The 13,809-nt window shown below is 36.1% G+C and overlaps 2 protein-coding genes across 4 annotated transcripts in view; one reads left to right on the top strand and one right to left on the bottom strand.

Annotated features, from left to right (window-relative positions):
* Nucleotides 1-10,506, bottom strand: part of Wdr24 (WD repeat domain 24) — a 19,628-nt gene extending 9,122 nt beyond the window's left edge. Inside the window, exons 1-7 of the mRNA XM_014438578.2 lie at nucleotides 10,222-10,506; nucleotides 10,037-10,153; nucleotides 9,708-9,930; nucleotides 9,423-9,636; nucleotides 9,098-9,346; nucleotides 8,840-8,997; nucleotides 402-582 (exon numbers count right to left, since the gene is read on the bottom strand). Coding sequence (XP_014294064.1) covers nucleotides 402-582; nucleotides 8,840-8,997; nucleotides 9,098-9,346; nucleotides 9,423-9,636; nucleotides 9,708-9,930; nucleotides 10,037-10,153; nucleotides 10,222-10,315 — 1,236 coding nt within the window. The 5' untranslated portion in view covers nucleotides 10,316-10,506. The remainder of the gene's footprint in view (nucleotides 1-401; nucleotides 583-8,839; nucleotides 8,998-9,097; nucleotides 9,347-9,422; nucleotides 9,637-9,707; nucleotides 9,931-10,036; nucleotides 10,154-10,221) is intronic.
* A 160-nt stretch (nucleotides 10,507-10,666) lies between these two features.
* Nucleotides 10,667-13,809, top strand: part of LOC106692565 (ras-related protein M-Ras) — an 8,347-nt gene continuing 5,204 nt past the window's right edge. The window contains exons 1-4 of one of the 3 annotated variants that reach the window (XM_014438579.3): nucleotides 10,667-11,103; nucleotides 11,194-11,462; nucleotides 13,101-13,254; nucleotides 13,361-13,523. In XM_014438579.3, the coding sequence (XP_014294065.1) occupies nucleotides 11,276-11,462; nucleotides 13,101-13,254; nucleotides 13,361-13,523 (504 nt within the window). In that variant the 5' untranslated portion in view covers nucleotides 10,667-11,103; nucleotides 11,194-11,275. Of the gene's footprint in view, nucleotides 11,104-11,193; nucleotides 11,463-11,606; nucleotides 11,930-11,965; nucleotides 12,591-13,100; nucleotides 13,255-13,360; nucleotides 13,524-13,809 lie in introns of those variants that run through there. The other 2 variants (XM_067048582.1, XM_014438580.3) reach the window with 2 other exon arrangements.

The following is a 13,809-nucleotide window of genomic DNA, read 5'->3' as shown; positions in this document are numbered from 1 at the left end:
CTTTAATTGATGCACAATAGGCCTTATTGGCCATAGTGCTTTCGTGGCAACATTTTGGCCAGAATTTTTAGCCTTCATCAGGGCTAAGAACAAAGAACAAGATAATAAAGGATTCTTTGCAGTTCTTTTAATATTAATATTACAATATTTCATTCTTCTTTTCCACTAAAAAAAAAAATTTAATTAATGATGTCTAGAGCAGATATGAAATAAAATGCACATTTCCAGAATTTTATCCCATCCATCTCATTCTATGAAAGTGTTGTAAATTGATAAAATGAATATTTTTTTAAGTAAGAAGACAAAAAAATTAATGATCTATTTTGCATATTAAATTAAGTGTTAAAATTAAAAATACACTGGCATAAAATTTTATAAGAATTATTGTCAGGTATACATACTGCTAAGCGTCCTAAACGTCTTGCAACATCAGCATTATGATCACAAATATCAGCCAAAGGTTTTCCAGCTAATATATACTGTTCAGCACATTTTAAAAGCCAGTCTAATTCTTTATTAAGAATTCTTCTGAAAACATTAAGTGCACTGCTAGCTTGCCAAAACTCCTCATTACCAGGTTTCCTACCAAATAAAATAAATTGTAAAGACAATTGAGAACAAATATTTGCAAGTCTGTTAGAGTACATCACATCAGCCATAAATTCATCAGAGCAGTTATTAAGTAATAATAAGCAGACATTAATCAGTAAATAATATATTTACAATCTTGAAAAATTACAACCAAGTTGAACAACATAAGCTAGTTCACAAATTACATTATTATTATTATTATTGGCGTGACAGACACTAGTGGTCCAAGGCCTCGTGCGATGTACGTAGGAAATACATTGCGCGATTCTTGACGAAGTTTTAATAGGCTGTGTTCATCACTCCCACGCCTATTTTTGTGAGTGCCACCCATTGGCTTACAGGCCTCACAAATCCCCGGGGAGAGGTTGTGAGTGAGTATTGCATATTTATATGCTTAAAAAAATCCTGGGTAAGGCCGGGGACTTGATCTCGTAACCTTTAAGTTGGTAGACAGGCGCGTTACCACGCTGCTACCGTGACTCCCCTCACAAATTAGATGCTTTTATAAAACTATGTAAATTTATACTTTTGAGATAAGTAATATAAAAATTAAGTTGATATAAGATAGATAGAGTTTAACTGCCATTATTATAAGGGTAATATAACTGCCATTATTATAGCTGATATATTACATTGAAATCCTATTTCTCATGAGAAAGATATATAAGATTTGATTTCTCATATAAGATTTGTGAAGATAGCAGCGTCTGAATCTAGGATAGATAGCACAGATATGTAGTCTTCATCAAAATCTTGATCTAAAATGCCAAGATGATGTAAATTAAATCAACACTTAAACCACCCACAAACACTGTTTGGTCATTCCATACAGACCATCATCTTAGATTTAGATAAAATTTGTTTTTATGTTATACTTTCATACAGATCAGATCAGGTTATATACCTTATTTCCAACTAGTTTTTGTTTTAAACCCACACAAACTTTTCACAAAACAGACGTTTTCATAACCTCCAAATTCTCAGAGAAACTTGCTTGCCCAATAGAAAAAAAGGAATATACTATCCAGAAATCTAGTTGTTGGGAGCTCTCTCTATCTCAACCAAAATACTCACAAGGTGATATGAACGTCAGCCAATCATTCACTGATAAATCAGATTGACCATATCTTTATAGAACAACACCATAGGAGCAATATATGAAAAGTGAAGACATATAGAGGAGCTAATCTAGACTATTTCCTCAGTATAGCTCATGGGACAGCTAGAATCTGTTTATATAAGAAGATGGTTGGGGAGTACAGTCAGAATATAACACAAATAAGTTTAAATAACTTATTTAATAGTGCCAAGGGGAGGCTGATGAGTGGGGATAATAGCGGGACTGGAGAGGGAGATAGGTGTGGGAATCTCCGTCACTCTTCAGGGAAAGACCGAGCAATAGTGCCCTGCTCACTGCTTGCGAATTCTAAGTTCCCATTCCCACCAATGCCTACTGTCACCTCCATGTAATACCCCCCGGGGAGTCCGATGGGACTCGTGGACGACAGAGGTGGGGCCCAGTACTCAAGGAGTCTGGTAACAAACACCCAAGCTAGGTAGAGGCTCAAGCTGTGGCTGAATGGCAGAGGGTGTATAAAAATATACTGTCTTCTATCCTATTCGACCACCTTGAGGTACCAGACATACCCCATTGTATTTAATGCCCACTGCAGGGAGAGGGGGTAGTACCTGTAGTGTAGTTTAAGCACCCCCATTCTCATGAGAACAAAATGTCCACTAACTTAAATAAAATTTTATCCTCTCTCACAGAGGAAGATTCGTCTTCCTCAGAAGTTATCAATGTTTCAGGTGTCTCAGACGATTCCATCACTCTAGACATCCTAGATAACTCCTCCATTGGTGCAATGTACACTACACTAACGGAGGAGATAGGAGGACTACATGTCCTGGCGGAGAATTCAATTTCGCTGTGGCAACATCAGCTCAGACTGACTCAGTTGCCCTCCCCACTGTGGATCCCACCGAGGTAAGTCATAACACCACCTTGGCTTTTAATACAAGCCTACCTGCTATCGGTGGAGAAGCAGGAAAGGGGAGCATACTACTGCAACTTTGGTTGCACTGCAACCTGCTCTGTCTCGCTCCGAGACCCAGAGGAGGTGATTGAGAAGGAAGGTAAAGGCCTGATTAACAGCGGCTCCATCTGGTGCGATGGCACAGCCCCAAGGGTCTGTGACTGAAACTGCAAGATTCCATCAGGAGCCAGCAGTGGAAGCAGCAGGTCCTGAGGGCCCTGTGCTTGAGCAAAGACAAAGCTCACATGTGGCGGGGACGCCCAGTGGGTGAGCTGCCATAGCTGGTTCCCAACAGAGCCGGGAGTCAGACCTGCTGCACTTCGAGGGTAGGTACCAAAACACAGTGGCCTGGCCGTTGCGAAGGGGCTGCCCTGGTTGGAACTGCTGGGTTTTCCTCAAAACCGGCAGCAAGGCGGCTGAGCCTGGATGGCGGACTCCTGTTCAGGGACACCTCTACCTCTACGAGAAGAGGTTCAGGAATTCCCCTGGAACTTCTGCACCTGTAGCGAAGAAACCCAGGGGTATGGATGGCTACCCTAGGAGCTATGCCCAAATAATCAAGGGGTTTGATGTTGCAAGTGTGCCTAGCAGCTACCCACAAACCCAACTTACTAAGGCACAATGCAGCTTGCTAAAGGAGGAAATCACCAAATTCCTTGACACCTTGGTTGAGTTTGGGGACTTCCACCCACAGTTTAGTGGTGCTGACTACAAGATTGATGGACTCGTCCTCACCTGCTATAACCAATCAGCAGGAGATTGGTTACCTACCATTGTCCCCAACATCGAAATTGGAGAAGGGATTACCCTTCGCATGGGAGACGCCCACAAACTCCTTAAGGTGGCGAGGGTGGCTGCTTTCTTTCCCGGGTGTAGTCTGCCAGATGATGTCCTACTCAGAATGCTCTGGTTGCAAAAAAGAGAAATCATAGGGATGTGCAACTGGAGCATACACCACATAAAGGACCAGGAGAAAGGATTCTTTGCAGTTCTCAGAATCCCAAATCAAAAGAAAACAGAGGGTCGGCCCATGGAAATAGAACTTGAAGGGGCGCCACTTCAGTCCGACATCCCTACAGGAAGTGGAGCAATCCACTTGCCATCACCAAACGCACTACCCTCGATGTCGGGACTGACTGGGACGTTGGCTGTTGCTGGGGGTGAGCCTATGGGTCCAGAGCATACTGAGCCCGGAGGCAAACCCCCGACAACGGCTTGGCCCTCGATTCCTGAAGTTTGATTGACCATGAAGCTGCTGCAGGTCAACATGCACTACTGCACTGCATTGCTGCGTGTGGAGAATTGTGGCAATATATTAAAGGTAAGTGGGACTGAAACTTCCTCAGAAGTTATCAATGTTTACATTGTTTACATTGACATTATCTTAATTCAAGAACCTTATCTTTATGATGGTAGGCCGAAAGATCTGGGAATGACCGGGTACAGAATTATCTCTGTGCCCATGTATCCCAGGGCCTGCATTCTTTATAAATGTAATTTAAAGCTGCTGCCTCTTTGGCAACTCTGTTCCAGAGACCTTGCAGCAGCTCAGCTATTCCCACATGGGGACTCAGGAAGGGCGGACATCATCATTGCAACAGGATATCTGCCCTATGATGACTTAAACCCCATGACCAAGCTAGAAAGGATCATGGGACATGGGGAAACTTTGATCTTGGCATTCTACAATAGGGTCAGGTCAGAAGTTATCGACATCATGCAGGTGATATGCCACGTTAGTTAATACATAGTTAATTGGCATATCTCTAATGAAGAAAGATGCTCAGATCATAAATACATCAGATATGATTTATCTGCTGACAAGAGATATGACACTATGTATAGAAATCCTAGACGTACAGACTGGGAGTTCTACAATGCACATCTCACTGATCTTACCAGTTGTTGTCCAAAAGTAATAAAGAATACTTGGCAACTGGGATCTCTTAATGACTTACTGATGGATGCTATTGTGAACTCATATCACAGGAGCAATCCTGTCTATAAGCAATCATCCAACAGGAATGTTTCTTGGTGGAATGCTGAACTCGACAAGCAAAGAACCCTCACTAGAAGGTTATTCAATGCTGCCAAAAGATCTGGCAGCTGGGATACCTACAGGAGGGCTCTTACAAACTACCACAAATGGTTCACAAAGCCTTGGAGGAAGTTTTGTCTTGAGGTTGATAACATTCTGGCTAATCAACATCCTGCGCTAAGGGACAGAAGAATTGATCCTATTGTATCCGGATGGATAGCCTCCATGCTGGAACAAAGGATCCTCAATTCGGAACTAGGGCACACTGAGCTGTAGATCATACCCAAAGGGATATGCCTACAGGGTGGGGTGCTCTCTCCGTTACTGTGGTGCTTGGTGGTTTATTCTCTTCTAACAACCCTAAACACGGCAGGCTATTACACACAGGGCTATGCAGATGATATTGCTATCCTGATCATAGGAAGGTATCCTCAGGTACTTTCAGACCTAGCAGACTGCAGCAAACATTCTGGTGGGCTGGTGTAAGGACAATGGTCTGAGCATCAGCCCACTTAAGGTTGGTGTCTGCGTCTTTACTAAAAAGAGATAGGTGACAATAAGATCACCTATACTGAATAATATCCAGATAAACCAAGTCAAAGAGGTGAAACACCTGGGGGTCATTCTGGATTATAAGCTACGATGGCTTAAGCATGTGAAAGAGAAAATCAGTAAAGTCCCCAAAAGCCTATGGGCCTGTAGACGCGCAATATGCAGGAACTGGGGGCTCAAACCAAGAATGGTTTACTGGCTGTACATCACTGCCGTAAGACCAATGGTATCATATGCAATCCTGGTGTGGTGGCACAGAGCCAAAGTAGGAACGTATAGGAATATACTTGACAGACTACAGGGGCTCGTGTGTTTTATGATCACTGGAGCGATTAGCACCACTCCCACAGCTGCAATGGAAGTTATGCTCAGTATGACTCCACTCCACCTGGAAATTGAAGCATAAGCTGTAAACACTATGTACAGGCTTGTTAAACAAGATGCTAGATCAAATGCCCTGACTATGGCAGGACATGGGAAGATAATTCAGCAGATAGATGAGGATAGGGTGCTCTCTATGCACTCAGAATTACAAATCCGCAAATATAAAGGCTAACTAAGTATAAAAATTGTTAGAACTAAGATACATAAACCGAACAATGGTATTAATTGCTACACAGACAACTCATGTTTAACCTCAAGCTAACAGTCACCCTTGTGTAGATTCTTCAATGCTGAGGACAAGACGGCATATCACATTATTTGTTGGTGTGACCGATTTGCAGGGGTGAGGTTTGCGCTGTTCGATGTGGATTCCGTGGTGGATTTGAAGCAGTGCGAGCTGATCAACTCCTTAAGCATGTTAAACTTTTTGGAATTCACCAAACTTAAGCTCTAATGAGCTTACCGCAGTGCTGTGATGCTGATTGCAGCACTGGTGTGTCTTTAATTGATGCACAATAGGCCTTATTGGCCATAGTGCTTTCGTGGCAACATTTTGGCCAGAATTTTTAGCCTTCATCAGGGCTAAGAACAAAGAACAAGATAATAACCAATGTAACTAATGAAATATGTAACTATATTATTATTCTGATATTATTAGATATGTAACCCTAATATAATCATAATAATATAGTTACATATATTTTCTTCCTCCCAATTTTTTTTTCTTTCCATAATTGTAATTTTTAAATTATAATTAAACTAAAATATTCATGTTCCTTTGCATTATGTAATTTCAAATTTTATTTTATTTCCTTAATTATGTTATTTTTACTTACTTATTCAATTACCTATATATACATTTTATTTTCCACTTCTTTCATCACTTTATTTTTATTAATTTTATTCTCTACAATTATTTACTATATTTCATTCTGTTTATATTTTATTTTTATTTTTTGATTTCATTGGTTATTATCTTGTTCTTTGTTCCTAGCCCTGATAAAGGCTAAAAATTCTAGCCGAAATGTTGGCCCTATTAAATAAGTTATTTAAACTTATTTGTGTTATATTCTGACTGCAATCCCCAACCATCTTCTCTTCATAAATAATATCCACAGTCAACTATCTTCTCATAATTAAAATCTGTTTAGTATGGAAGTTCAAAGCTGCAGATAAACTCTAAACTTTCAGCCTGAGAAAGTTGAAGAATAAGATTCAACATAACATTGCTGAACAAATTGCATCTAAAAGTGACTTGTACCTGGTCAGAATATAGAGAAGTTCTGGTCAGAAGGGAATAGGCGATGGTACAATGAAGAATGTAAAGTATTCACAAAGAGAAAGGATTTTTCATAAGAAGCAACAATTAGCACGACTAGGAGGTCAGTTGATAAAAACTGATAGAGAAGGAAGAATGAAAAACAGCCATACCACAAGAAGAATCAACAGGAGAGAGAGGAGCTGGAGAAGATGAAATGATGAACCAAAACAAAGAAACTAGAGATTTCTTCCAAATGGTCAAGAAAGAAAGATACAAACACACTAAAATATAGTAAAAATAAAGAGATTAACAAGTCTTAGATTCTTGAAAAATTTAAAACTTCTTTAATAACCTCAACTATAGAGATGAAGTCACTTCAAGGTGATGAAGTAGGAGTCCATATTTGTACTAGTAGATTTGTCCATATTCTTCCCTTCCAGAACAACTTCTGTTTGCCAACTATACTTGAAAGAAGTATGCATTTAAAACAAAACTTACCACCTTTACACACATTTTAAGACAGCTTATGACAGCATAATATATGAAGAGTTTTGCACAGAACACTCAGAGGATTTAATATACCTCAGAAACTTATAATACCTGATAAATTTCACAATGAAGATGAGATGTGGTTTTAGAATAGTCAAAGATTTGAGGGATTTCATTAAAGAAAAGGACTTCAGCATCAAAATGCCCTGGTCTGTTTATTGTTTAATCTGACACTTGAGAAAGCCACAAATGAAGCAGGTTTATGCAGATAAGAAAACATATTTACAAGCCTAGTGCTATGTCCAACAATGTAGACTTTGTGGGTACTCTTGCCTGTCCGACTGTCACTCAGGTTTTTTTTCTGGCATTGGAGGGCAAATCCAGAAGATTTGGATTAAAAGAGTCCAAAACCAAGTGCATGGTAATGCAGGAGTTTCTTAAACTAAATGTGAAAGAAAAAATTGGGCCTTAAAACTTCAAAAAGGTTCTAGAGCAATAAAATAATTAAATGACAATATGGAACCAGTAAATACATTCTCTCGACCAAACTCAAGAAGACAATCCAGTTCAATAATTTATTTTGTAAAACACTATATTTTACTAAACAATTTTCATGACTTGAATATTATTTTTTCATACATTTTTGGTATAACATCCATTGATTGTTGTTTTTCTTAATCAAATCAAAATCATTTATTTAATATAACCTTAAAGTTTTATATAAGTTGGTCACAATAACATGATTTTTTTAATACTTGAAAAAGGTTAATTATAATTCAATCTTGGAAAAAATAAGTCACCAGCCCATCTTATTCACAAACTACAAGTGTAAGATTTTGGAAAAGATATTATCTATAAGAAATTATGTGGTGAAAAGCTTATATGGATGTCAGAAGAAAACAAGCTAATGTCAGAAGCATACAGTTAATTCAAACAGATCATTCTACCATAGATCATATATTAATGGAATATGAAACACTGAACTACTTGCCTAGAAAAAGTGCGCATAGGTATATTACTTTGAAATAGAAACTTCAGAGGGATTTAGAGGTTAATTTCTTATGCTAATATTAAACCTGTGAAGTTATACCTATATAACAAAAATTGGATCAGTATTAGCACAAATACGGCCTTGTACTAATATTTTTACTTTCCTTACCACCTAGGTAAGGGGAGCATTGTAATTGCATCAGATTTAAGATGTTCAATTTCCAACAGGAATTGAATTAAAAGCAACTTTTAAATTAAGGAATAAAAGACAAAAATTATAACTTTGTTTCATTCTTATTATACCTCTTGACATAAATCATTAGTCATGTGGCAATGTATGGCCTACTTAAATCTTCTATATGTATTTACAACAATTAAGAGAACGTTTAGCTTCCATTAACAAATTATATGATTAAAGTGTACAGGATTGATAAACTACCATACAGAAAACCAAGCACGTAGATCAATGTCATAAAACAAAGAATTTAATAAAAATACCTTGATGTACCAGCCAGTTTATTTTGCCTAGACTGTCCAGCATTAATCCGAAAAGCAAAGGCTATTTCACCAGAGGGACTGATATCTAAAGCTTGTTGATTGGAATGAAGAGCAGGATAAACAGCATCTTTGAAAGTATGCTGATAGAGGGTACAGTCCTAAAAATATTGATATATTCTTTAAATCAGCAGAATACAACAATAAGACAGCATAAATTTAAATTTGTTATCTTAGGAAATCATATTTTTAAATTGTTACCCTGCTTGTTGTCAGAAGTACATCAGGGCTTCCACGCCAGGCAATCCCAGTGGCAACATCTTTATGTTGTGTGAAAGCAGCATATGGTATATATGGCCTCCTTACATCCCAAACATTGACAGTGCAGTCAACAACCAAGGCAACTGAAGCTATATGAAATGTACTTTGGGGCCTCCATTTGATTCGTCCAACTGATGCAATAGTACTAATTGTGTGTTCCAAAAGAGGTCTACCAGATAAATCCCAAACCTTATAGAAAATATTTTACTGAATAAAAAGAATGAGAAAAAAAAATTAAATTATAAATTATTAACATCATACTCACTTTAATTGTCTTATCCCTAGAAGCTGTTGCAAGACATGGCTTTTCTGAATGCCAGTCACAAGCAAATATAGGACCACTATGTGCTGTGAATTGTAAAACACATTTTTCAGTTTTCCGCATATCCCATAACTGGACATTGCCATTTTCAGAAACTGATGCAAAGGTGAAATGAGAGTGCGGTGAGAACTGCACATCTCGAACGCTTTCTGTATTGCTATTGAATATTAATTGTAAAATTTACAAGAAGTAATAAATTAACCAAGGGTAATATCAGAAAATCTTTACCTGAAGAATGTTTTTATAACTTCTTTGGTCCTCAAGTCAAATGTTTTCATAGTACCATCTTGCGACCCTGATATCAACCAGTTTGCTTCAACAGGATTAAAGCAAACTTTGTTGACTGTGCGCTTATGGTCCACAAATACATGTTCTTGCTTGGATCTTGATGCTCTGTTCAAGTTCCAGACAACAACAGCTCCATTTGTAGCAGCAGTTGCAAGAATGTGATCTACAAGATTGAAGAAAGGGCCAAACTTAGATGGAATTAATCAACAATAATATCAAAAATTTACCTAAGCTGAATAATAAACAAAACATTCATTATAAAACCTCACCATCAATATTATTCCATGCAACGTCATTGCAAGAAAAATTTAAGTTCAAATTCTTTCCAACTCTAAGATTACAAACTTCAATAAATTCCTCCTCTTCGATAGAAAATATCTTGAAAACTGAACAAAAATATTTCCTAATTAAAATGAATGGGGACAGTAAACCAATGAGTAACAATTAAATATACCATTCCTTCCAGCAATAACAACTTTATTATAATCCTTATTCAGAGCCAAAGCATTCGCGGGACATTCTTGAGCTATAAATATCGTTTTTAACATAATTCAAAATATAACAACCTGCTTAAAACCTCCACTCCCATAACACTACCTCTTCGGCGACTTAAATTCTATAATTCTAGAGAACTCTAGGCTCTCATCCCGCAACCAAGGAGAATAATTTATTTCTATTAGTTTATAACTAAAAAATTAGGAATTAATTTTTGATACTGTACAATATCATAAAAAAATAATTCTAAAAATTCTCATACCAGCGTCAATTTTCTAAAGATCGGTTACCAATAATAGCAAGTGGACAATACCGAGTGACGGCCGCTTTATAAACAACTTCTATGTCAGTCATCAGGTCTTCCTTACAATATACACTGTTTCGGGTGTGTTTGACGAATTGCAATGGAATGTTTTCAAATGAATTTGTTGTATGTTTATTTACCTCTCGAATTGATTAGTGATCCACTTTGATGTTTGTTTTGTGCAAAATAAACTAATTCGATTTAAATTACCTCTTCAATATTTACATCTGGATCTTCTTATTGTATATTATTTAAAGTTCATAAATTTTGAGAACTTCGTTTCAAATTATTTGATTTTATTATGTAAAAATGTTACATTATCGGCGAGATAAAAGCTGAGAATTGAAAAGCTAGGAACATTGAAGTGATGAATAGAATACTTATAACTTAGCAAAACATATATTTATGGTAAAATGGTATTGATAGTCAGTGTAATGCATTCCTCAAAGATGCCAGCTCAATGTATTGGTAATGAGTTGTGGATATTTCCACACATGTAAGTCATTTGGAGTTCCATGAAGAAATCAGAATTATCAGGTGAGTCAATATGCATTCAATGACTCACTCTTATCTTTACAAGCTGAGATTCACTGGAACCACATTGAACTTCTTGTAAATTTGTTTTAGATCAACTTTGAAGAAGACCCTGGCTATCGAAACGGCGCCCAGGTCTAGAAAGGGGAACTCGGTAGCAAGGCGAAGAACTACAATGTCACGGGCGCCAAATCAAGACCTTCCAACATACAAATTGGTTGTTGTTGGAGATGGGGGTGTTGGGAAATCTGCTATTACCATTCAGTTTTTTCAAAAGCTTTTTGTGACTGATTATGACCCTACAATAGAAGACAGTTATATTCAACATACAGAAGTAGATGGCCAGTGGTGTGTTTTGGATGGTTTGTAGTTTGTTTTTTTTGATCTTAGATGTATTGTTTGATTTGTTAACAACAAGTTTCAGTTTCTTTCATTTAGATTTAAAGTTAATTCAATAATTTTATTTATTGTAGTTTAAATTGATGCTTTTAAAGCAAGTTTTAAATTAACATACATTTTTCACAGTCAAAGTTTAATGATAAATAAGTATTTTTAAAATAATTCTTATTCAATATTTTTCAAATTTGAAGGATGTTGTGAGAGATTGAATAAGGTGAGTGCACTCATTATATTTTGTGGTATATCAATTTTTTTTTTTCCAAGATTCCGTTAGTCTTTAAAATCCTGGCAAACAACTCACCTGTAATGTATCAAAAATTCAGATGTTGTGTATCAAAACAGAAGGCTCAAAAGTATAAATGTGTAGATAAGATACAGCTGATCTCACATTCACCATCAAAAAAGTCACCTCCTAGAGACTGTATATTCAGTATGTATGGAATGTCTAGTTGATACGTCTTATCAGGTTGTTTTGTCTGCATGTATGTTGATGTTTGGCTCTCTGTGTTGATGATGTCTGAATTGACAAAACATCAACTGGTGAATTGTTTGGCAGTATTTTAGAGACTTAAGGCTTTGTGTTTGGGATCTTAAATTGTATTTATTCATTGATATGTGTATTGTACAAATCTGCTTCCTCTTTCCTTATTGCATGTTATCACTAATCTACAATGCTAATCGATACATTAGTGAAAGAAATAGTACCCAGTATGTTTAAACCTGCTCAGGTTTTTGTTTCAGTTATGTTTATTTTGAAATTTACATTGATTTTAAGTACCATTAATTAAGAAAAGTGGAAGATTTAAAACCTTGTTGTTTAATGTTCTATTGATGTAGTTATTCTTCCACATCTATCAAAATACAAATTGACAATCAGCAGAATGCCTGGCATAATAGTCCACTTTGTGTAGTTGCTTAAAAATAATATTATTAACGTCTTATCTCTATGATAAGAGTATCTATCAATTTAATTGAGCACTACTTCATCAGTTCTTTAGTTAATCAATAAATGAAATTTTGCACTGTTTGTGTACTTATCTTAGCTTCTTTCAACCAAATTCCCCTTCATACTCATCTCCGACAACTTTCAAGTAAACATCTCCATATATTATGTTTGCCTAAATTCAATATTCATGTTCCTTTTCCTGAAATTTGTATTTATTATTATTTGATATGATCATTAGAAAATCTTGTTTTTGTTGCTTTTTCACATTATTATTATCATAAGTATTTCATTTGAGTATTTCAGCTACCCTTGCCCAATCAAAAACAAACATTTCCTTGATTTATTACAATCTACTTTCAACTATCATGATGGTTCAATATACAGATCCCATTATCATTGTTAATGTACTTTTTAACCTGATGGCTCAATAAAAGATTCATTATTATCATCAAATTTACTATTATGAATTATCATTTATATTTGTGGCATAGTTATTTAATGGCCAACATCATAATTTTATTATAATTTTCAGTTTTTAATCTGTATCTCAACTGAATAATTAGCTAATATGTTTGATTATTTTTATTTATTATATCATTATCATTATTAATATTAAAAAAATAAGAAGTATCATTAATCATACTTCCTCTTCTAGTTCTTGACACTGCTGGTCAGGAAGAGTTTTCTGCTATGAGGGAACAGTATATGAGAAAAGGTGATGGCTTCTTGTTGGTTTATTCGGTCACTGATAAGCAAAGCTATGAAAACATTATAAATTTCCATACTCAAATCTTGAGAGTTAAAGACAGGTTTGTAATAATTCTTTTTATGCATAATTGGTGATTAATTGTAATAAGAAATGTTCATTAGTATTCATTAGTGCTGATATTAATTTTTTTTAATCTTAATTTTCAGAGATGTATACCCAATGCTGCTTGTTGCCAATAAAGTAGATTTAGTGCATCTGCGAAAGGTAACTGAAGAAATGGGAAGAGATCTAGCACAAAAATTAGGCATCCCTTATATTGAAACCAGTGCAAAAGACCCACCGCTTAATGTTGATGCAGCATTTCAAGAAGTGGGTTTTTTTTATAATTACATTCTTTATTAAATTATAGGAAACATAAAGTTGTTGTTTATTAGGTTTAACTGGTTTAAATTTATTTTTGGATTCCAATATGCAGAGTGGCGTAAAGTATTACAGCCCTGGCTGCTGTGTACCCTTTCTTGTTGCTCTTGTAGGCACCTAGGCATACTATACTTAAGATCCTCTGAAGTCACATTAAAACTGATTTTTTAAATGGTCTTCGGTCACCAAATAACTGACCCTGACCATCTTGGGTTTGATTCCTCATTTCTTATAT

This window comes from Halyomorpha halys, unplaced genomic scaffold (genome assembly GCF_000696795.3).
Source record: "Halyomorpha halys isolate HHAL.00 unplaced genomic scaffold, Hhal_1.1 Scaffold61.1, whole genome shotgun sequence".
NCBI classification, from domain to species: Eukaryota; Metazoa; Arthropoda; class Insecta; order Hemiptera; family Pentatomidae; genus Halyomorpha; species Halyomorpha halys.
The sequence above is the reverse complement of the archived record's forward strand: the minus strand, read 5'-3'. Positions and strand labels throughout refer to the sequence as shown.